At 42.6% G+C, this 22,909-nt stretch overlaps 1 protein-coding gene across 4 annotated transcripts in view; it reads right to left on the minus strand.

The window, feature by feature from the left end:
• Kmt2a (lysine methyltransferase 2A) overlaps positions 1-6,419 on the minus strand; it is an 84,150-nt gene extending 77,731 nt beyond the window's left edge. For 3 of the 4 annotated variants that reach the window (XM_076846352.2, XM_076846351.2, XM_076846349.2), the window contains exon 1: positions 5,988-6,419. In XM_076846352.2, coding sequence (XP_076702467.2) covers positions 5,988-6,419 — 432 coding nt within the window. Of the gene's footprint in view, positions 1-3,838; positions 3,938-5,987 lie in introns of all 4 variants that reach the window. The other variant, XM_076846350.2, reaches the window with a different exon arrangement.
• Positions 6,420-22,909: the final 16,490 nt, after the last annotated feature.

The following is a 22,909-nucleotide window of genomic DNA, read 5'->3' on the forward strand; positions in this document are numbered from 1 at the left end:
GCAAACAAAGGAAGGTCCCACTCCAACAATCCTTAAATAAGTTCCTCCCAAAGTAGTGATGGTCACAAAGCTTCCCCGCTTCTCAAAGGTCCAAGGCACTGGGCTCCACTTTGGCAGAAGAAGAATGAAGAGACAAGATATTCACAAAAGTTCAATTGAAGGCCTTCAGTTAAGTGCTAGAAGGAAGCTGTGCCAACACTAGTGGAATGTGGGCCGGCTCAAAGAGATCTTAATTAGGAGACCTACAATTAAAACACATCAAGTCTCCAAAAGAGAAGCACTGCAGTCTGTTATGCCTCTGAGGGAAAAAAGCATGGTTGCCACCCTCTCTAGCCACAAGGCAAGGGAGGCAACAGATATAGAATCTGCACAGTTGTTCTCTGGAAGGACAGCTTCAAGGTGAGCAAAGAGATGAGAATTAAGTCAAAATGAGAATATTTTTTCTTAGCTTCCAATCAGAAGGTAAATCACTATTTTGTGAATGATTTCAGCAAGGACCATGTGCTTTAATATAATTCAATGGAAGATAAAGTTACGGACATTTCATAAGGTTTTTAGTGAGAGATGACTGAAAAAGACTGAATTTCTAATGCTCAGTAAAAAACAAAGAAGTTCATTTTGAATATAAAGTAGGTATTTGGACTAATAAATACACTGATCTACTGAACTTTTCATTTAAAAGCTTAAGGAATATTCTACTTAGACTGAAAATAATGTACAACAATGAAAACAAGAGCCAAACAAGAAATCTAGCCAAAGAAGAGGGCTTCTCTACACACCAGATAATGTCTGGGGTTCCTACAGGTTCTCAGAACTTTGTTTAAAACTATCTTCAAACCAGGCATTGTGTACGTCTGTAGTCCTACCTGAGGCAGGAGCATTGTTTGAGCTAAGAGTTCAAGGCCAGCTTAGGCAACATAGTGAGACTTCTTAAACACTTTTTCTTCATTTTTCTTTATTGGTTTTGTTTGTCTTATGTGGTGCTAGAGATCAAACCCAGGGCCTCACAATGCTAGGCCACTGCTCTACCACTGAGCTACATCCCCAGCCCTTACATGTTTCTTATAAATGAAATTGGCTAACTTCAGTTATATTTTTTTCCACAAAATCAAAACTTCCCACCAACTTGGAATTTCTCCTAATAATGATGCCAGTTAAGTGGGCAAATGTACAAACTGATATTAAAAATCACAGTGGCTCATGCCTGTAATCCCAGCAGTTTGGGAGACTAAGGCCCTAAGCAATTTAGAATTAAAAATAAAAAGGGCTGGGGATGTGGCTCAGTGGTTAAACATCCCTGGGTTCAATCCCTGCTATCAAAAACAAAAACAAAAACAAAAACAAATCATCCAACAGGAGCACTGATTCTCATTCTTGAAATACACACAAAAGAAGAAATTCTGACCTGATCAAAAAAAAATTTTTTTTATAATTTCAATATTTATTTTTCAGTTTTTGGCGGACACAACATCTTTGTTTGTATGTGGTGCTGAGGATCGAACCCGGGCAGCACGCATGCCAGGCGAGCGCGCTACCGCTTGAGCCCCATCCCCAGCCCCTGATCAAAAATTTAATCTAAGTCAAGATAACGGGGAAAAAAAGGATTCATGAGCTATTATCTGTAAACTTTTCATTTTACGTATCAGAAATTTAAGGTTAAAAATGAATTGTTGGTCTGGAGTTGTAGCTCAGTGCTAGAGCACTTACCTAGCACATGTAAAGCACTGGATTTTATCCTCAGTACCACATAAAAGTAAATAAAATAGAGGTATTGTATCTATCTACAACTAACATACATATATACATATTCTTTTTTTTTTTCATGAACACAATGACATGTCAATGGGCACAGTGGTGCATGCCTTTAATCACAGTGGCTTGGGAGGCTGAGACAGGAGGATCACGAGCTTGAGGAGCCTCAACAACTTAGCAAGGCTCTGAGCAATTTAATGAGAGCTGTCTCACAATAAAAAATAAAAAGGGCTGGGATATAGTTCAATAGTAAAAGGCCCTTGAATTCAGTCATCAGTACAAAAAGAAAAGTAAATTGTCCAAGGTCTCCTAACTACCCAGTGACAGAGAAAGGGAGAGAAAAGGCTAAAAATGAACCTCTGATTTCTTAAAGTTCACAATAGAATAAATTCTACTCCTATTATACAGAAAGTCCACATAGGAGATCAGCAACACCTATGTATTTTTAAAAATAATCCCTTCCAGCCAAGAATAGTGGCACAAGCCTGTAATCCCAGCAGCTCGGAAGCTGCAGGATTGCTAGTTCAAAGCCAGCCTCAGCAACTTAGTGAGGCCCTAAGCAACTCAATGAGACTCTGTCTCTAAATAAAATACAAAAAAGGACTGGGGATGTGGCTCAGTGATTAAGCACCCAAAAATTCAATCCATGGTACAAAAAAAAAAAAAAAAAAAAAAAAAAAAAAATCCTGTTTTAACAGAATTTGGTCATGAGGAATTAAAAAAAAAAAAAAAATATATATATATATATATATATATATATATGTATTATTCTAGTTGTTGATAGACTTTTATTTTTTCCATTTATTTATATGCGGTGCTGAGAATCGAACCCAGTGCCTCACACATGCTAAGCAAGTGCTCTACCACTGAGCCACAACCCCATCCCATGAGGAATTCTTAAATACAGTTGTTACCAGAGAGTTATTCAATAGGAGCAAAGTTAGGAATCAATGATAGTAAAAGATAAGTCTCCTCTGGTAACAGAGTCCCAACAGGGAAGTGATATGGAAGTTCTGTCACCTACTTTTATTAGTATTAACTTAAAGGTTTTGTTATGGGCAACTTCTAGTCATTATTAAATTAATGAAACCACAATTTACTATTTACTATTTACAATTTACTATTTTACTTTTTAAGGAGGTCAGGATCATTTGGGGTTATATAACCATTTCTTCTTCATGAATCTAGACAAGACTTGATATGGAGCTGTGAGCAAGTTCTGAGAAGCAATCTTTAGAATTCTACATCAACCCAGGTGAGCACTTTTGGAACTTTATCATTATTTGCAAGATTATATAAGACTAATGGTTAGTTCTTACACTGAAAACTACCAGATCAAAGGAGATAATCACTCTGGTTTAGCACTAACAACACATCAACCTATACCAGATTGCTTCAAACTACCACATAAAAAGATTACCAAGAGCTCATTCAAGCCTAATCAGAAAAAATTCTGAAGTTTAATATAAGGAGTCAACCACTCTTCTCATAGTTAAGTAGCAAGTACTGTTCAGGCAACAGTTTAAAAAAAAAACAAAAACCTTATTAATATCATCTTATTTAAATTAACTGCAACTCTTGACAAGCTTTACATTATATACTAATGTGAATCAAAATAAAACACCAATTTACAATCATTTCATCAGTAAATAAGAAAATATATAGCACCTGATTAAATCTTTTAAGGTGATTTTTCAATGACCAACAGATAAAATATTCTGATGCCCAGACATTAGGTCCCTGAATCCAGGTCGCTCTCTTTCTAACCAGTCTCTTGAAAAGCTGTGATTGGAAGTTGTCAGCATAAAACTTTGCTTTAGAATATGTGATAACATTTGGGAGGTGAAATTTGGTCCTTCATTACAAAGTATATAAGCATGTTAAACAAGAAGAAAATGCTTCTTAGGATCCCTTAAAACAGACTAACTTCTCTAAGACAGACTTTCTTATTATATTCAAATATACATGGGGCTAAAATTCTATATATAACCAGGCAAGTCTCAGTTTCTAAAATAAGCAGGTAAATGAATTTTTTTATTTTTATTTTTTTGCTGCTGTATCTTTTAAAAAAACAAAATCAACTCACATTTAAGCACCAACTCCATGCAAGTAACCTGAACGGTTCAGTCTTTTTGTCATGTATGAGGCCTTTGGTTCTCCAACTACATGGGATCTGTGTTGTTAGCTTAAAAAATACAGAATTGGCCTTTCAAAAAAAAATAATAATCTACAGCAACCAATAAATAGTCTCAAACAACCCTGCTGATTGCAGCTGCCTTCTGAAGGCTGGGAAAAGGAGGTGGAGATAGAGCAGAGAGAGGCAGGGAGAGGGGATGCTGCTGCTAGCTACATAGCAAGGAACACGCCCCCATCATGTCCTCCTTGCTGTCAGAAGGCGGTTGTTGTCAGTCTCCTGATCAGGCTGCCTTAGAAACATTTTTAAAAAGGAGGCACTAAAAAATGTCAGCTCCTTGAGAGAAGGGGCCGAGGTCCCTGGGATCTCCTCCCTCCCCATCTTCCCAGGATCTTTCGGTAAATCTAAAGGGATGTGGGGCACAAAAGGCAAAAAGGGGTTTGCCCAGGATATTTTGTGTGCACCAACGGCAGAGCACGCAGGAAACGGCTGGTTGTTATCTTTCCCTTTCTGTTTCAATCAAGAGCACTCCAGAGCAGTAACCCCCTACCCCCCTTCTCCTCTGCCCCTAGCAGCTGCTCTTCCTCCTCCTAGCATCCCCCATCCCGTTATTCCCCCCCTCCCCTGTGTTTCAAACTCCCCCTTCTGCATCCAATGGAAAACAAATGCGCAACGCCACTGGCTGAACCTGAACTCAACTTCCCTTCCCAGGGCAACTTTCCATTTTACTGAAGGCTGCATAATGACTATCAAAAGCATCCCCATTCTACCCCTTTACTAATGGGGAAGGGGCAAAGTCTGGCCCTTCATTCAAACTGGGTTCTCTTATAAGAATCAGAGATAAACCTAATGCCTCCCTCTAAGGAATAACTTTGCTTCATAATTCTCCTCTTTCTCCCAAACCAAAGCAAACACCAGCAAAGTAAAACTGTCCCTTACCTACTCTCCTCACCCCAACCCGGCTTCCCCCATCCCTTGCAAGCCCCAGGATTGGCCTAGGAAAAGGTAGATCAATACTGAAATGTCGAGAAAAAGAAGGGTGGGAGGGAGCTAGGGCTGGAGACTGCGTGCTCTCAGGCGCAGTGGGTGGGGTAGGAGAGCAGCTGCTTCCCATGGGAGGATGCTGCCCAAGTACCCCTACAAACACCTCCCATCACAGGGCCCCCTTCTCCAGAGCTGGAGGGAAAGCCTGTTCCTCTCCAAAAGAGTGCTGGAAAGCTGCTCTTCTCAAAGGCTAGGGGACGCTGGACTATTTCCCCTCAAAGATGCCACTGACCCTTCATTCTGAAGGAGGGACTGGGTGGAGTGTTAGGTAGAGTAATTAATTCCCTGCTACCAGTAGACTAGAAACGGTGGCTCTGGAAGATGGGGGAAGAGACCACTGCAGGAGGAGAGCACCGTTATGTTACCTTCGAAGGGAAGGAGGTGAGGGCTGGCAAGGTGGAGAGGAAAGGAGATTTCCCCGTGGGGTAGGGCGGGACGCGGGAGGATCTGTCTGCTGGGGGTGGGGTGGGGGTGGAGGTGAAGGAAGGGGGAGTGGCCGGCAAGGTAAGGACCTGGCGGGGATTAGGCGGGGGCTCGTCAGGTTTTCGGAAGCAAGGTGTTGGAAAGGGACACCAATCCCCAGGGGCTAGAAGAATGGGGCCCTGGACGAGGATACCATCCCAGAGATGCCCGAGAGGAAAACTGCCCTAGGAGTAGCACATCTGCCCAGAGAGGGAGGCGGGGATGTGGCGGGATCAGGTCTCTAGAAGGGAGGGAGGAATCTTGCTCGGATGAGGTAATCTGTGAAAGGGAGGAGGGGTTCAGGCCCGGGATGGGAAACCCCGGCGAGGGGGTCTGTGCCAAGGGATTTGGGGAAGGGTCCGGGGAAGGAAGGCGAGGAGCAAACGCCTTGGCCAGAAGGGTCCAAACCCCGGGGTGGGGGCGTCTGGGGTCTGCAGCCCTGTATGGGGATCCCAACATGGGAGGGCTCTTTGCCCCGGGTCGGGGACCCCAGGATGGTTCCAGAATTGGGATGCTCCTCAAACAAGGATGGGGGAGGGGAAGGGGCTCCTCAGAGGGTCGGGACCCCGGACCTGGGGGTTCCTCGCCCCCTTACCTCTCCGCTGCCGCCTCCCCCGCCGCTCTCCCCAAACACTGCCCGGAACCGGCGCAGGTTGGTGCCGATGGCGGCCGAGACCTGCAGCGCCGCGTCGAAGCCCGGGCCCACCCGCAGCAGGGCTGGCCCAGAGGAGGCTGAGGACGATGACGAAGACGAAGACGAGGCGGACGACGAAGAAGCTGCTGAGGCGGCGGCCGCTCCCCCTGGAACCCCAGCCCCGCTGCTTCCCGCCGCCGCCGCCGCGGCCGCCACAGCCGGGGGGGAGGGGGGCGCCCCGGGGCCGCCACCGCCGGCCGGGGGCCCGGGGGGAAGCAGCAGGGCCGGGACGCGTTGCCGCGGGGCGCCCCCTAGGCCCCGGCGCCCCCCGCCGCCGCCGCCCCCAGTGGTCCCGGGTCGGGCGGGGAAGCGCCACCGACAGCTGTGCGCCATGTTCGCCCCGTGAAGTGAAGCAGGAGAGGGAGAGGCGACAACACAGGGGGGCGGGGAGGCGAGGGGGGGTGCTGAGGGCCCCGGAACCTGCCTAACCCGCTCGGCGCCGCCCGGCTGCGCACACCCGGCCTGCCGCTAAGCAGAGCGCCGGGCCGCGCCTGCCCGCCCCGCAATCTGTATACAGGACTCGGGCCTCCGCCTCTGACGCCGGGCCGCTGCTACTCCATGCCGAGGCCCGGGCGGCCTCCTCCAGCCCGCCTGCCCGCCCCGCAACCTGGATAACTGTATGCCCCGCCCTCCGGGAGCGGCATTGCTAGGGAAAAGGAGGGGGGAAGGAAGCCCAGGAGCCCGGAGCGGCGCGCGGGTTCCGGGGAGAGGGGGAGGGGGCGAGGGCTACAGGGAGGATGGAGGCGGAGGGATCCCAGCCGCCTGCAAGCTCGGGAGCGGAGAGACAGATTACACACGTTCCCGGGACGCGCTGGGAATCGAACCGCCCAGGAGTGCAGCTTCCAGTATAGCGCGGGTGCTGAGTCCGGGAGGAGCGAACCTTCTCCTCCGCCTCGGGGCACGGATACGAGCAGGATTAGCCCGAATCGAACGCCACTGGAATAAAAGAGCTCTTATTGTACTACATGCAAAACAGAAGCGTTGCCCAGTTTACTATATGCAAAATAGACAGGCCCTCAGTGAACGCGCCTTAAAAATAAAAAAGGAGCCCCTCCCATCTTCATGCTGGAACTCTCTCTAAAATGCACACACCAAATGGCAGGTCTCCCGCCACCTCCTGGCCCTACTGTGCACACGGGGCAGAGGAGCTTCTGGCTTTTGTGCCCTTCTGCGGAGTTGGGTTATGTTTCTCCAGTCCAGGCATTGGGGCCACGGCGTGCTCCGCTAACGAGGCGGTGTTACAGCGAAGCTGAAGCTGGGTGGCTAACGGAGCCTGGAGGGAAGAGGCGGGCAAAAGCGCCCCCGCCCCTTCTTCCTCCGGTCCCAGCCTGCCGCTGCATGCAAAGCAGACCCTAATGTATGCACACAGAGGGAGGGGGGCTCGCGAGCACGTTTCTGATTAAGAGAGGGGGAGAAAAGAGCGTTGGGCATTATGATCCTCGGGTGGAAGGGGCCCGCCAGCGGCGAGCTCTGTGCGCGGGGTTAGCTTGCTGAAGGGGGGAGGGGGAAGAAAGGAGGAGAGATAGGGCGGGGGATGAATATCCACCGGATTTACTTTATTGCGGGAAAGAGCGGAGGGCGCCTCTAGCAAGGCGTTAGAATCCTGCAAGACTGGGAAAGCCTCGAAGGGAGGGAGGGGTTTGTGCCGGGAGAACTTGCGTTGGTTGAAGCTGGGGGATCGATACCCAGCCAGCAGGCCCCGGGGCAGCCTCCATCCCCCGCAGTTGAGGTGGAGTTCGCTGGAAGGTCACGCAGCCTTTCTGGACTCCCGCACCGGGACTGCACACTGCTTGTAATATTACAGCCTGGGGCGACAAATTTGGGAAGGAGGGGGAGGGTCGTGGTGAGCAGGTTGCAATCAGTTCTGGCCCTCTGGAGGGTGCACTACACGCCTCCAGAGAAGGTCCACGGCCTCCTGGTGCTGAAAACCTACGTCCTTCCAACGTTTGTGCCGAGCGATTGATGGAGTGGGAGATGGAAGGGAGCAGATAAAGGGAGAAGCCACAAGCAAACCCCAACTCCCCGAACTCGTCCCGGATCGATCATCGTTCCAACTGGGCAGGATGGGACCCAGATGGTTTGCAAAGCGCACATTCACACAACGCACGCACATAACCAGATTCCGTTGTTACATCGCGTGGTTTACTAGGTGCAAAACGGGTGAGAAAAGCGGGAGAGTATTAAACGGTAGCTCCAAGACTCTGCTAAGGACGTAGACACCCCATTGTGGACGATTTCTCCATTACAATATATTTAACGTTGGGCTCTGGGGGTTTTGCTTCAGTGTAGCTGCACTGATCAGTTACAGATTGGCGACCACGTGGAGTCCCTCAAGCATCCTGATTTGTTCCTTCTTCCACTCTGTCTCGCTTATTTTTCTTTTGTATTTGCCGCCCCCCCTTCTTTAATATGCATAACGGTCTGCAGAGGTAGTAGGCAGGGGACTGAGTGACAGGCTTTTATATAACTGTGTCAACAGGATTTCTTCCCGCCCTCCTCCCTTGAGAAAACATAAACGTTCTGAGTAACCTCCTCACTTCAAGCGCACTTCATTTAGCACAGGTGGGAGGTCTGCAGGTTGGGTGGCAGCAGCAGCAAGAAGAATGTCTTTGAAGATTGTGAAGACTCAAGCCTCTGGGCAGGAAAAACTCCTTGAGAAATCATCTAGTTTGTATCTTTGCCTCTAGACTAGTCCAAAAGGAGCCAGAAAAAATTTTTTTTTTGTTTATTGTTGGAGTTTTTAGGGCAGAAATAACAATAGCAACTAACACTTATTGAGTGCTTTCTGTGAGCCTCAGGGTTTTTTGGGTTTTTGTTCGTTTTTGAAAAGAGAATTTATTGAAACATTGAAGGTTTCCATCAGGTCCACCCATTTCACCTTCAGCATCCAGGTGAAAATCCACACCCAGTACAGGTGACACAAAGTTCCATCACAGAGAATGTGAGCCTCAGTATTTTACATGCATTCAATTTTCATCAATCCTATGAGATAATTCTGATTTTACAGGTGGGAAAATTGCACAGGTAATTAAGACCAAAACTCATTGAGGTCTGACACCCATATCCACTAATCATACTACTGATCATGAAAAGTCATTCTTGGGGCTGGAGGTGTAGCTCAGTAGTAGAGGGCTTGCCCAACATGAGCAAGGCCCTGGGTTCCTTCCCCAGCACCAAAAAAAAAGGGGGGGACTGGGGGGAGAGGGGGGACAGTGGGAAGGCGTCTATACTTACTCATAAATTACCTTAAATTATATGGGCTCGGGCTGGGTTTGTAGCTCAGTGGTAGAGTGCTTGCTTTGCATATGTGGGGCAATGGGTTTGAACCTCAGCGCCATATAAAAATAAATCAATAAAATGAAGGTATCGTGTCCATCTACAACTAAAAAATAAATTTTAAAAATTACATAGACTGTATTTATTTTTTAGTTTTAAATTTTAATTCATTTTTCTTGAATACCTAATACATTCAAATGATTAAAGTTTTAAATTAATTTAAAAATCTCATTCCACTAATTCTGAACAACCTCCCCAACCCTTATATATCTTACCCTTTGTAGGGGGAAATGTTGTCAGTTGTATATTCTTTTTTATTTTTAATTTTTTGTAGTTGTAAATGGACAGCATGCCTTTATTTTATTTGTTTATTTTTATGTGGTGCTGAGGATCAAACTCAGTGCCTCACATGCGTAAGGCAAGCACTCTGCCACTGAGCTACAGTCCCAGACCAGTTGTATATTCTTCCAGAGATAATCTATGCCTAGTCAAACAAGTACACATAGAAGTTTTTCTGTATGGAAGCATAATAAACCCACTTCCTGTATCTCAATTATTTCATTTAATATAACTTGGAAAGCATTTAACTGTAGACAGTTTCTCTATTCTTAGGGCTGTTTGAAATACATGTAGCTTAATTTAACCATTTCTCTACTGGTGACCACTAAAGTTGTTTCTAATCTATTGAATTTCAAACAATGCTGCTGAGTACAACCTTGAACATATATCATTTTGAAAATCTGCAAATATATCTGTAATATACATTTCTAGAAGTGGAATGTTGAGTCAGAAGATGTGTACATTTGTAATCCTGATAGATAATACCAAGTTGTCCCCAAAAGGTTTTACTGATTCATACACTCACCAGCAATGTATAAGAGTCCCTTTTTCTCTACTCCCTTCCTGAAAGCATTTTTTAACCTTCTTGATTGTTGCCAACCTAACAAAAATACACATCTTTTAAATTTTTTCCAAATAACAGAACTAAACTTTAAAAATTGAATCCCAAATTTTGCCCATTTCTGCAAATTCACAAATTATTTCTGGCTTCAAAGGGACCTCCAGATGTTTGCTACTTTTTCCCCTCCCCCAAAGATTTCTCATCGGAAGCCAATACTGTAGAGGAATTAACATGGACTCAGAGTTACAATTAATGACCCATTAATGTATGTAGAGGTCGGGCACAGTGGCACAAGCCTGTAATCCCAGTGGCTCGGGAAGCTGAGGAAGGAGGATGGTGAGTTCAAAGCCAGCCTCAGCAACAGCGAGGCACTAAACAACTCTGAGACCCTGTCTCTATAAATAAAATACAAAATAGGGTTAGGGATGTGGCTCAGCAGTTGAGTACCCCTGAGTTCAATCCCTGGTACCAAAAAGAAAAAAAAAAAAAAAGTTTGCAAAATAAAAGTCCCTTCCTAGCTACACTCTTGAACCTTGGGATTCATACCAAGGGGGTCTGGTTTTATCAGAGGATTTTGGCAGTTGCATGTACTGGCCTGTTTTTATTTAAAATCAGTTAAACTATCTCCATCTGAAATTATACCAGTGATCAAAGTTCATATTTTCCAAGGGAAGAATATGACATAATTATTACTTGACTATAGTTGTTTCACCTTTCAGAAACTTGAAAGAAAGGTGGCACTAAAGCATTTTCTTTCCCCCTCTTCCCAGTTGCCTCTAAATTATACCCGCATAGTAGACTTCTGGTGGGTATCTTTACCTTCAACCTTTGTCCTTTCTAATTTTCATTGTTTCATTTATTTAGTAAGCACCTACTTTGTCCCAGGTACTGTTAGAGTTGGAGACACAAATGTGCTATCTTGCTGGATGTTTGGCTCACGCCTGTAATCCCAGAGACCTTGGAGGCTAAGGCAGGGGGATCTCAAGTTCAAGACCAGCCTCAGCAACTTAGAGAAACCCTGATTCAAAATTTATAAATAAATAAATAAGCTATCTCAAAACTTCACAGAAACACAAAAAGGTATGGAATTTTGAGAAACAAGAGCACTCCAGGGCTATTTGAATGTAAGGTACATGTAGGATAATGACAGAAGGCAACTGGCCAGTTTATATTAAGGAGTTTGGATTTTATCTTATAAAAATGGAAAAAAGTTGTGGGGTATGGTGGCACACATCTGTAATTCCAGTGGCTCAGGAGGCTGAGGCAGGAGGATTGCAAGTTCAAAGCCAGCCTCAGCAAAAGTGAGGCACTAAGCAACTCAATTAGACCCTGTCTGTAAATGAAATACAAAATAGGACTGGGTGAGCTGGAGATGTGGCTCAAACGGTAATGTGCTCGCCTGGCATGTTCGGGGAGCTGGGTTCAATCCTCAGCACCACATAAAAATAAAATAAAGATGTTATGTCCACCAAAAACTGAAAAAGAAATATTTAAAAATTCTCTCTCTCTCTCTCTCTCTCTCTCTCTCTCTCTCTTTAAAAAAAAAAAAAATAGGACTGGGGATGTGGCTCACTGTTTGAGTGCCCCTGAGTTCAATCCCCTGTACCTACCTGCCAAAAAACAAAATAAAATAAAAATGGAAAAATTTCAAGCAGGGTTCAAATTGTTAGAATCTATGAATCTATGTGACATCATGGTGGCAGCTGTGTGTAAGAAGGCAGGATGAACGGGAGACTAGAGGCAGAAATGCAGGTAGGGTATTTCTGACCTCTTCCCAGAACCTCAAACCCATAGGCACTAATCCATTCATGTATAATGAATGGAGTGGAAATAAATGTGCCGAAATGAAGACAGACTCCAAAGAAATTTGGCAAACAGAATGGCTTTTGATGACCACTGGGGCGCAGTGGCTACAGAAGAGGGCCTTTCTTGAGTTGTCAGCTAGGGTAGATGGGGACGATGGAGATAACAACTACCAAAATAAGAACAGGAGGAAGGGGAGAGGGGAGGTTTTTGCTTAGAGGTGATGAGTTTGGTTTTGGAGTAGTTGAGTTTGAGATGCCTGCAGGATCTGCAGCTGGGGGCTGGATAAATAAATTTATCTGATAGGCAATTGGATAAATTAGACTAGAGCTCAGGAGAAAAGATAGAAAACAAAGACCCGAGACTGAGCAGCACAGAGACAGTACTTAAATCCATGGATACATATGAGACCCCATAAGAATGTATGTAGCACATAGAAGCAAAGGGTCAAGAGTAGAGCCAGAAGAAACCCAAATCTGTGGGATGAGCTGACCCAAAGTACTCAAAGGAAGGAGATGGAGAAATAACGAACCCAGTGAGGTAAAAGGGCAGGAGGGAAACCAAAGACAAAGAGCTTCAGAGGAACCATAAACAACATCCAATGCAGCACAGAGGTCCAGAAGAAAGGGGAGTGAGGAGTGTTCATTGTGTTCAGAGGGAAGCCCCAGGTGATGTCTGTAAGAGCAGTTGTAGGGGAAAGGTGAAGTCCCAAGTCAGACTGTTAGGTGAGGAGGGAATGGGGAAGACAAAGAAGAGCAGGGGAGGCAACCCTGAGGAAGTGTTGTTGAAGGAAAGGAAGGAACTTTTAGCTGGAGTCCCTTAAGACGTGTTTAAGAATTCATTTAGTTTATTTAATTATTTTGATTTTTGGGGGACCAAGGATTAAACCTAGGGGCACTCTACTACTAAGCCACATCCACACTCTTTTTATTTTTTGAGACAGGGTCTCACTAAGTTGCATGGGGCCTTGCTCAGTTGCTGAGACTGGCCTCAAACTTGTGATCCTCCTGCCTCAGCCTCCCAAGCCTCTGAGATGACAGGTGTGCACCAACACGCCTGGCAAATTTATTTTTTAAATTAATTTTTGGTTATTATAACAGTGAGATATGTAAGGCAATAATTTCAAATCTTATGGAAGAGCAAATCAAAAAGTCTAAATATCCCTTCCTTCCCTCCAACAATAGTCCAACTCCCCAAAGGCAGTGACTGTTAAGTTTGTTGTCTGGTATTTCAGAATACATAAAGTATGGATGGATGAAGGGAAGAGAGAGAGGATGGGGATAGGAAAGACAGTAGAATGAATCCGACATAACTTTCCTATGTTCATATATGAATACACCACCAGTGAAACTCCACATCATGCACAACTGCAAGAATGGGATCCTAATTAGAATAAGGTATACTCCATGTATGTATAATATGTCCAAATACATTCTATTGTTATTTGTATCTAAAAAGAACAAATGAAGAAAAAGGTATGTGTGTGTATACATATGTATACACAACATGTCCCAGTAGCCTTTCCTTATCTTTCTGACCTTATCTTCTGCCTCTCTGTCCTGGAGCTCATTCTAGCCCTACTTCTTTGACCTCCTTGCAGTTCCTGGAACACAGAGGCACACTTACACCTTAAGGCTTTTGCACTTGCTGTTCCCTCTGCCTGGAATGTTCTTCCTCCAGATATCCTCTTGGCTCACTCTCTCACTTCCTTCAGATCTCTGCTTAAATGTCCCCTCCTCAGAGGCCACCACTGACATCTATGATACCTCACCCTACTTCCTTTTCCTCCACAGCACTTATTACTGAAGATTTGTTTAATATCAGTGTCCCCCACATGGAAGCTCCATGAAGGGAGGGTCTTTGTCTGCTTCACTACTCAGCACCCAGAGTCTAGAACAGGAGGGGACCCTTAACGGAACAGGTACTCAATGAAATATGCAGGGCATAGAGAGCTGCCACATTACAGTCTTATAGATAACAATATGGTGATTAAGAGTGCAAGTTTGGGCTGGGGTTGTGGCTCAGTGGTAGAGCGCTTGCCTAGCATGCGTGAGGCACTGGGTTTGATTCTCAGCACCACAATTAAATAAGTAAATAAAATAAAGGCCCATCAGCAACTAATAAAAATATTTTTAAAAAAAAGATTGCAAGTTTGCCTGTAATCCTAGTACTCAGGAGGCTAAAATAAAAGGATCGCGAATTGGAGGCCAGCTTTGTTGAGGTTCAAAGCAACTTAGCAAGACTAAGTCTCAAAATAAAAAAAATAAAAGGGCTGGGGATGTGGCTTAGTGGCTAAGCACCCCTGGGTGGTTCAATCCCCAGTACCAAAAAAAGAAAAGACAGGTTCATTACTATATTATTGGTAGTATTCTTTTTCTTTCTTTCTTTTTCTTCTTCTTTTTATTTTATCATTATATTTTTTGTGATGCTGGGGTTGTCACCCAGGGCCTCGCATATCCTAGGTAAATGCTTTACCTCTGAGTCACACTCCCATCCTGTTGGTAGTATTCTATAAAAGAAATATAGAAGCTCGTCCTTCGGTGGCCTCACTCGCCCAATTCTTCTTCACTCTTGTATGCCTGCTTCTCAGCTTTCTTTCTCTGTCCTTCACCCTTAGACACTGGTGTCTCCTGAGTGCTTGTCATTTCTCTCATTCTCTTAGAATGATCTCACAGTTTTAACTACTACCCAGGCTGCAGAGTGCCATAACTGCCGCCCCAAACCACACTGCTCCCTGGGGCCTCAGACTCTTGCATCCAACTGCGCTGAGCTTTTCCATTCTAATTACTTGGTAGGTTATATGACTCACTAAAGTGTGGGTTCCTCAGGGGCAGGAATAGTTTTTTGGTTATCTTTATCTCTGCTCCTCTAGGCAGGTGTTCTTGGTAGGTCTGCTTTGTAGGTGTTCACAGTCTGGTGAAGGGAAACAAACGATAAATAAATAACTAGATGGAATCAGCTGGAGATGAGTGCTATGTAGGTAGGATAAAAAGTAAAGAGCTAGGAGAAGCTGCAGGGTGGCAGCTGATAAAGGATGGACAGGCTTTGGGTTAAGGTCATATTTGAAAAGGACATTGAAGGAAGTCAGAGAGTGAACCAACAGATGTCTAAGAGAAGAGAATTCGAAGTGTAAATCAGCAAATGCAGAAGCCCTGAGGTACTTGTGTTTGATGGAGGGTTTGGGGGACAACAGAGAGGCCCAGTGTGACTGGAGAAAGGGGAATATAGTGGGTATGGCCACTATAAGACAAGAGAGAAAGAGAGGAGGCAAGAACAAATGGATGAGTAAGTGAGTAAGTGAATCGGATACACACACACACACACACGTGTGTGTGTGTGTGTATATATATATGTGTATATATATATATATATATATATATATATATATATATATATATATATATATATAGAGAGAGAGAGAGAGAGAGAGATTACCAGACTGCTGAGATCAGGAAATAAATGGAAGGGAAGCATTAGGAGAACCAACAGAAGAAAGAGGATTCAAAATTCACACACTTCCATCCACTGACAGAGAAGAAGGGTAATGAAAGATAGGTCAGTAGCATGAGAATGAAGGGAAGGTTTTGTTTTTCTTTTTTAACTTTAAACATAGGGAGACTTGAACCTATCTAGTAGCTTGAGGGAAGGACCAAGGAAAAGGGAAAGATAAATGCTTAATGAAGATGTAGCCAGTTTTCTAAAGAGTAACTGATATTCACAGGTGACTCTTCCACATACTCTTCAAGCCACTATGATCTGACTGCCACCTCTGTTGAAACTACTGTCACAAAAGACACCAATGATTTTCTATTTACCAAACTAGTGGACACTTTTCAGGAAGGCTCTTGGTTTCTGTGACCTCACTTACTCTCTCTTGCACTTTCTCCTACTTTCCATCTCAAACCCCTAAAATGTTGGTTTCCCAGGGTCAGTTGTTGGCTCTGTCTATTTTCATTATTTCATTTATTTATTCAAATACTGAATACTGCCAGGTAGTGTTAAGTGCTAGGGAGATAGTAATAAACAAAACCTACACAAATGCCTGCCTTCTCTCAGTTTGGGATTTCCTTCTAAGCAATCTAACCTATTCTTGGGTGCTTGTGACTTCTGAATGAACTAACTAATTTCCTGCACTAACTCCTCTTTTGAATTTCAGATACACGTAACCAGTAATCTGTTGAATGTCTTCACCTGTACATCCTTAAACTGAATTCTTCTTTACACTGAAATTTGTCTCTTCTTGCATTTCTTGTTCTTCTCCTCCTTCTTTTTTTGCAGTATTAGAGCTTGAACCCAGGGCCTTATGCATAATTGAACTACATCCCCAGGTCTTTTTATTTTTACTTATAGACAGGGTCTCACTAAGTTACCAGGCTGGCATCAAACTTGTGATCCTCCTGGCTCAGCCTTCCTCAGCTGGGGTTATAGGCATTTGCCACCATGGGCAGCCGGTACTTCTTCTTCTAATTATGTACCCACACTAGCTTCAGGATTACTGCAATAGTTCTCAGTCTTATGCATTGATATAATATTAAACTTCCTAAAATGCAAATCTGACTATATTAATTTCATTCTTAAAATACTTTACTATTCCTATCACCTTCAAGATTCTTTATAATTTGTTCTAACTCTCCCTCATTCCTTGTCTCCAAGACCCATCTATCTATTCCTTGTGTTCCTGCCTCATTGAACCAATTTAATTTATTTCCTTGAATTATATTGTCTGATCCTGCTTTGGATATATTCTCTCTGTTTAAAATGTCCTTCTTTCCTTTCTTATCCTTAGTTGACTTCTACACCGAGCTCGGTGCTATCCCTCCACTCAAGCATTCCTCAGTCTCTACTGTGAGTACAACCCTAGCATAAGATATGCACTTCTAGCTAGGCAGGAATGGTGGTGCACACCTGTAATCCCAGCACTCTGGAGGCTGAGGCAGGACGATCCTGTGTTCAAAGCCAGCCTCAGCAATTTAGTGAGGCCCTAATTAACTTAGTAAGAACTTATCTCTAAATAAAATACTAAACAAGGGATGGGGATGTGGCTCCATGGTTAAGCATCCTTGGGTTCAGTCTCTGGAACCAAAAAAAGATGCAGACTTTTCTTGTTGATCTTTGTTTTGTTTTGTTTTAGTTTAGTTTTTTTTTTTTTTTTTTTTTTTGTTACCAGATATTGAACTTAGGAGCATGCGACCACTGAGCCACATCCCCAGCCTTATATTGTATTTTATTTAGAGACAGGGTCTCACTGAGCTGCTTAGCACCTCGCTTTTGCTGAGGCTGGCTTAGAACTCCCAATCCTCCTGCCTCAGCCTGCCGACCCGCTGGGATTACAGATGTGCACCACCATGCCTGACTTCTCTTGTTCTTTACACACTGTATAATTGGTACAGTTTGTACTTTTTAAATTTTGTTACAACCTCTTCCCTTTAGTAGACTATGAACCCTTTAAAGACAGGAAACGTCTTTTAAATTTCGGAAACACAAGCAATTAATCTGATATATAACAAGAATGTAATAAATGTTTGGGCTGAGGTTATGGCTCAGTGGTAGAGTGTTTGCCTTCCATCTGTGAGGCGCTGGGTTTAATTCTCTGCACTGCATATAAATAAATAAATAAATAAAAGGACTATTGACAACTGAAAAAGAGCAGAAAGGAAAAAAATCAAGTGCAAATATAGAAGGATAGTTTTGGAAAGAATCTGCTAGTTGTGTTCCTCTGGGGAAGGAGGAAGGAGGTAAGTCACTGTAGGAGAAGGGACAATCAGAAGATCAGTTAAAGGAGAAAGGGAGAACATTAAAGGAGTTCATGCTGACAGTTTGTATTCTCTTTAACATAGCAGTTACCTAATTTTTTGAAAGACACTGCACACCAATGAAGGTACATAACAATTTCTTTGAATCTCAAATATCATAACTTTAAAATTCTTGATTCTTCTCTCTCTCTCTCTCTTCCCTTCAGTCCTGGGGACCAAACCCAGAACCTTGGACATGCTAGGCAAAAACTCTACTATCCCCAGCCCCTTGGTTGTACTGTCTAACTCATGTGCCTTAATCTCTTGAAAAGTTGTGAGAATCAAGAAGATCACATAGAATAGGGCTCAGTTAAATCTGACTTTAAATCCATGCAGTTGAAAACTACTCCATTCCAAAGCCCCTCCCATTCTATCTATTCCTTTTAATTTTTTCTTTGTATTGACCATACTGGAATTGGAAACATATTTTTCCCTCCAAATTACTCTTTTTTTTAAAGAGAGAGAGAGAGAGAAATTTTTATTATTTATTTTTTAGTTTTCGGTGGACACAACATCTTTGTTTGTATGTGGTGCTGAGGATCGAACCTGGGCCACACGCATGCCAGGTGAGCACGCTACCGCTTGAGCCACATCCCCAGCCCTCCAAATTACTCTGATTCATTAGACCCTAGCATTACCAAGTGATGTCTGATATTTTTTATCATAGGGAGAAAAGGATAAAAGTTGGGGAATATTATCCCCCACTAAGATGTTTAGCTTTGTGTAAGTCATGCTTAAATCTAACTGTATGACTTAAAATTGGTTTAAGATTCCTTTCAACCACCAATGCCAACTTATCTTAGGCTAACAGGACTAGAATTCAGTTGATCTAATTTAGAACAAATTTTTATCCGTAGATGGGATGGAAAATGTAGGTGAAGATTAAGGTCATGGCCAAGGTACAAGAGGAGGAGGAAGTCCGAGTTAATTATAACCTAGGTTCTTCAGTCTTAATTCCAGGAAGCTGTCCCTTAGCTAGGTGGACAACTTGTTGATTGAGGGATATTCTTAGAGGAACTAGAAGCTACCAGTTCCTGAGTTGTGATATGACTTTCCACAAGTGAAAGTGTCAGTATTGAAAGACTAGAAATTCTAAAAGTATGTCACATGAAAAAAAAAAAGCTTGAGTAAATGTTTGATTATTTTTTTCCCAATAATCATGACTGGCCTGAAAGATTTCCCAAAGGTTATCATTTTCAAGACCAGTTGGGTTAGGCTGTTTTGATATTTTTGAATATACATTATAATGCATGCATTCTGTTTCATTGTTTATTCCTAGGCTTTAGAAAATATTAATATTAGCTGGGCACAGTGGTGCATACTTATAATCCCAGCTGCTTAGGAGGCTGAGGCAGAAAGATGACAAGTTTGAGGCCAGCCTGGTCAACTTGGTGAGACTCTGTCTCAAAATGAAAATAAAGTCAGTGACACATGCCTCTAATCCCAGTGACCTGGGAGGCTGAGGCAGGAGGATCACAAGTTCAAGGCCAGCCTCAGCAATTTAGTGAGATCCTGTCTCAAAAACAAAAAGGACTGGAGATGTAACTCAGTGGTAGAGCACTTATCTAGCATGTGTAAAGCCCTGAGTTCAATCCAGTACCAAATAATAATAATTTTACACAATGTTTATGTGCATCTAAACATTATATGGTACTCCATAAATATCTACAATTTTTATGTTTTGTGTATTGATTAAGGATAAATTTTATTAAATAATACAGCAGGGGAAACAACTGTACAAAAAATAAGGTATATCTTTTAGTAGATAAAAAAGAAAACATACAACAAAACCATAAGAACAAGGCCATTGTTGCACAAAGCAAAGACTTCATACTCTAGTATAAAAAAATGTAAAACAAATAAAAAGCTAAATTTCTTATTGTCTTTCACATGCAAACTTATATGAGCTATCAAGTAGATTGGTAGTAAAGTGTTTGCTTAGCACATGCCAGACCCTGGGTTCAATCCCCAGCACCCCCAAAATAAATAAAAACAATTTAATCTGAAAATTCATAAATAGAGACTGGGTAAATGATCAATGGCTAATTAGGCTTTTAAAATGTTTGAATTAGGCATTAACTTCCTCTCTTTTGCTTTATTCTTGTCTCTACTCAGAACACTCTCTATCAATATATAGCCAATCCATTACTTAAGACCCAGAAAGTCATGGTACCCAAAGCTCTGATTCATACTACATGTGAGTCATCGTCTGCTCTCACTAAAGTTGAAATGGAGTGTTTTATACTTGGTTTAGAGTTTGGATGTAAGTTTCCAAATAGAAGCATAAAAGGAAACCATCTCCTTCCTCATTCCTGTCGCCGGTGTAATAACCAACTTACATATCCCAGAGTGGAGAGGATGTGGTTAGAAGTAGGGAATAAGGAATCAAGTCCTACATTCCAGCCCTCTACCCTTGCCTCACTCACCGCAGGCAAATGGTTCCACTTCATTTTGTTTTGCACTAAAAATGAGGAGGGTAACATTTTGCTTCATACTTTCTTAAATGAATAGCTTCTGCTAACCTGCAAGATGCCTTGGCTGTACTTGAGATGGGAAAATGAATGAAACATGCAACTGTGAATGGTGTTTTAAAGTATGTGTGGAGGTTTGTTGCTGATTTGTGTTCTTAAGCCTTTCTGCAAATAATTTTGAGAGATTTACTACTCAGTCCTTAGAGGCAACTTCCCTCTGGAATGGTGCTACTGGGCAGCGGGGTCAGATGGTGATGGCAGAGCAAACAAACTCAAGGATCCCAAATCAAGGACCATTTGGCTTCAGTGTTTACCTTTAGTGAGTAGGGGTGAAATGTGGATCCTAGGGGGAAGTGGAAATTAGTCCTATTGTAAATTGTAGTGTAACTTGGGTATCACATAATATATAAGCATATTCAAGGTAGATAAAATCATAAGAGGATTCAAGATAAAGCAGTCATCACTGATTTCACTTTTCCGTTAGTCCTGGGCTTTACACCAATTTCTTTCCACTGCTCTACTGAAGGTCACTAAAATTGGTACCCTCTCTTCTTCTACCATCACATTATCATTCACTACATCTGAGAACTATATTCACTCATTTGAGTTCCCAACCCTGTTGAGACCCAAAAATGAGACGACAATACACTAAACTGAGGTGGAAATGCAGGTTGTCCTTAGGGGAAATGGGAGCTATTTTAACAAATAGGTTATAATTCAAAATCAATATAACAATGCTTTAGTTGCTTTTGGATCTGATGGCAGTGGAATGCCTTAACATTTGGAGCTTCTGAAGGTAACCTTTCTTACTTCATGCAAGAAGTTCAAGCCATGTAGAATATAGATTGCAAGATCCCACTCCAGAGTCTCTGGGGTAAAACTTGAGAATTCTCATTTCTAAGATCCCTGGTGATGCTGATGCTGCTCTGGTTCAGGGATCACAGAAACTATTGACCTATGTATATGTTGAAATTACCAAGGATTAAGATGGAGGTAGTATTATAGAGAGCAAACCAGGAGACAAAATTGTCTAGAAAAAGAGTGAGGATGGGAGTGGGGCGTGACCTAGTGATTGGTAGGACCAGTGAGAATACAGTCTAATTACATGAAACTTCTTCTTTTTTTTTTTTTTTTTTTTAAATGGGGACTGGTTAGAAATTATGTAGCTAAAACAATGTTTGGTAACAAAATGAGATTAAGGCCAAAGGCAGTCCATCAAGGCTCTTGCATGGCAGTGTTTTATGTATGGAGAACTTTTGTCTGATGAGTAGGTCTTGTGTACATTTTCTGCTAAGGTATTATCTCAGGTAGAGCTGTTACTGTACTCATCATAAGAGTGATCACAATCATATCAATTCATGTGCTGGGGAAAATTAAAACCACACTAATTAAGAAATAGTAGGAAGTTTCACAAAGCCATATATTATCTTACATAAGATATCTATTGTCATATATATGTATGTCATACATATGTATATGTCATATGTATGTATATTGTCACATACATGTATATGTCAAAAATATGCATATAAGGGAGGCTCCCATCACTACAAACAACTATACAACTTTAATGCACCAATAAAAGAAGCTGAAAAAAATAGAGAGGCTGACATTTAACGGGACAATACATCTTGGGCTGGAGATGTGGCTCAGTGACAGAGCTCTTGCTTAGTATGCACAAGGCCCTGGTTTCAATCCTCAGTTCCACAAATGAAAACAACCTCACAAAACTTAAGCAACTTGGTAGTAGAGCAAAACAGGACTGCAATATGAGAAAAAATAATATAGAATGAACTGTACACAAAGTAGAGAGGTCAAATAATAGTCATGAGTAAGAACACAATCAACAGGGGCTCATTATCTGGGCCCCACTTGTGCATCCACCACTTGTTACTCACAGGGTTCTAGCCACATCATTAATATTTCTGTTGTTCAGTTCCTGACTTGTTAAATGGGTATACCATTTATGCCATGTGCTTCAGAGGAAATTTGACTAAATGAGATAGTGCATATGTCTTAAAAATGTAAAGAGCTATACAATATGAAATACTGAAAAAAACAAAACATATTGGACTAGAAATACAGGCCAAAAGAATAGAATCTGTTATCCAAGGAGAACAATGAGGAGATATACACAACAAAAGATTAAATATGCAATGTGAACAGTTTCACATTAACTTCTGCCCTATCATCTATATTTTTGATGCTGGTGATCAGACTCAGGGTCTCATGTGTGCTAGGCAAGCACTCTCACACTGAATTATACTCCCCAGGGTTTACTATTAAGTCTTGAAATGATGAAAGCCTCAACAAAAAGCCTTTGCTGTTTATTAACATTTATGTTGTTATTTTTATAGATAGTGGTTTCCTTAGGAATCATATTTCTGGATCATAGTGACTATTTGTAACTATAATCTTCTGTCTCCTCATGCCTACTACTGTAGTTTTATATACTGAGAAAAACACAGGACCATACACTTTTTTTTTTCTGTGTGGGTGGGGCGGTACCGAGGATTGAATGCAGGGGCACTTGACCCACATCCCCAGCCCTGGTTTGTATTTTATTTAGAGATTTAGAGA

The sequence above is a fragment of the Callospermophilus lateralis genome, chromosome 2 (genome assembly GCF_048772815.1).
Source record: "Callospermophilus lateralis isolate mCalLat2 chromosome 2, mCalLat2.hap1, whole genome shotgun sequence".
Classification (NCBI taxonomy): Eukaryota; Metazoa; Chordata; class Mammalia; order Rodentia; family Sciuridae; genus Callospermophilus; species Callospermophilus lateralis.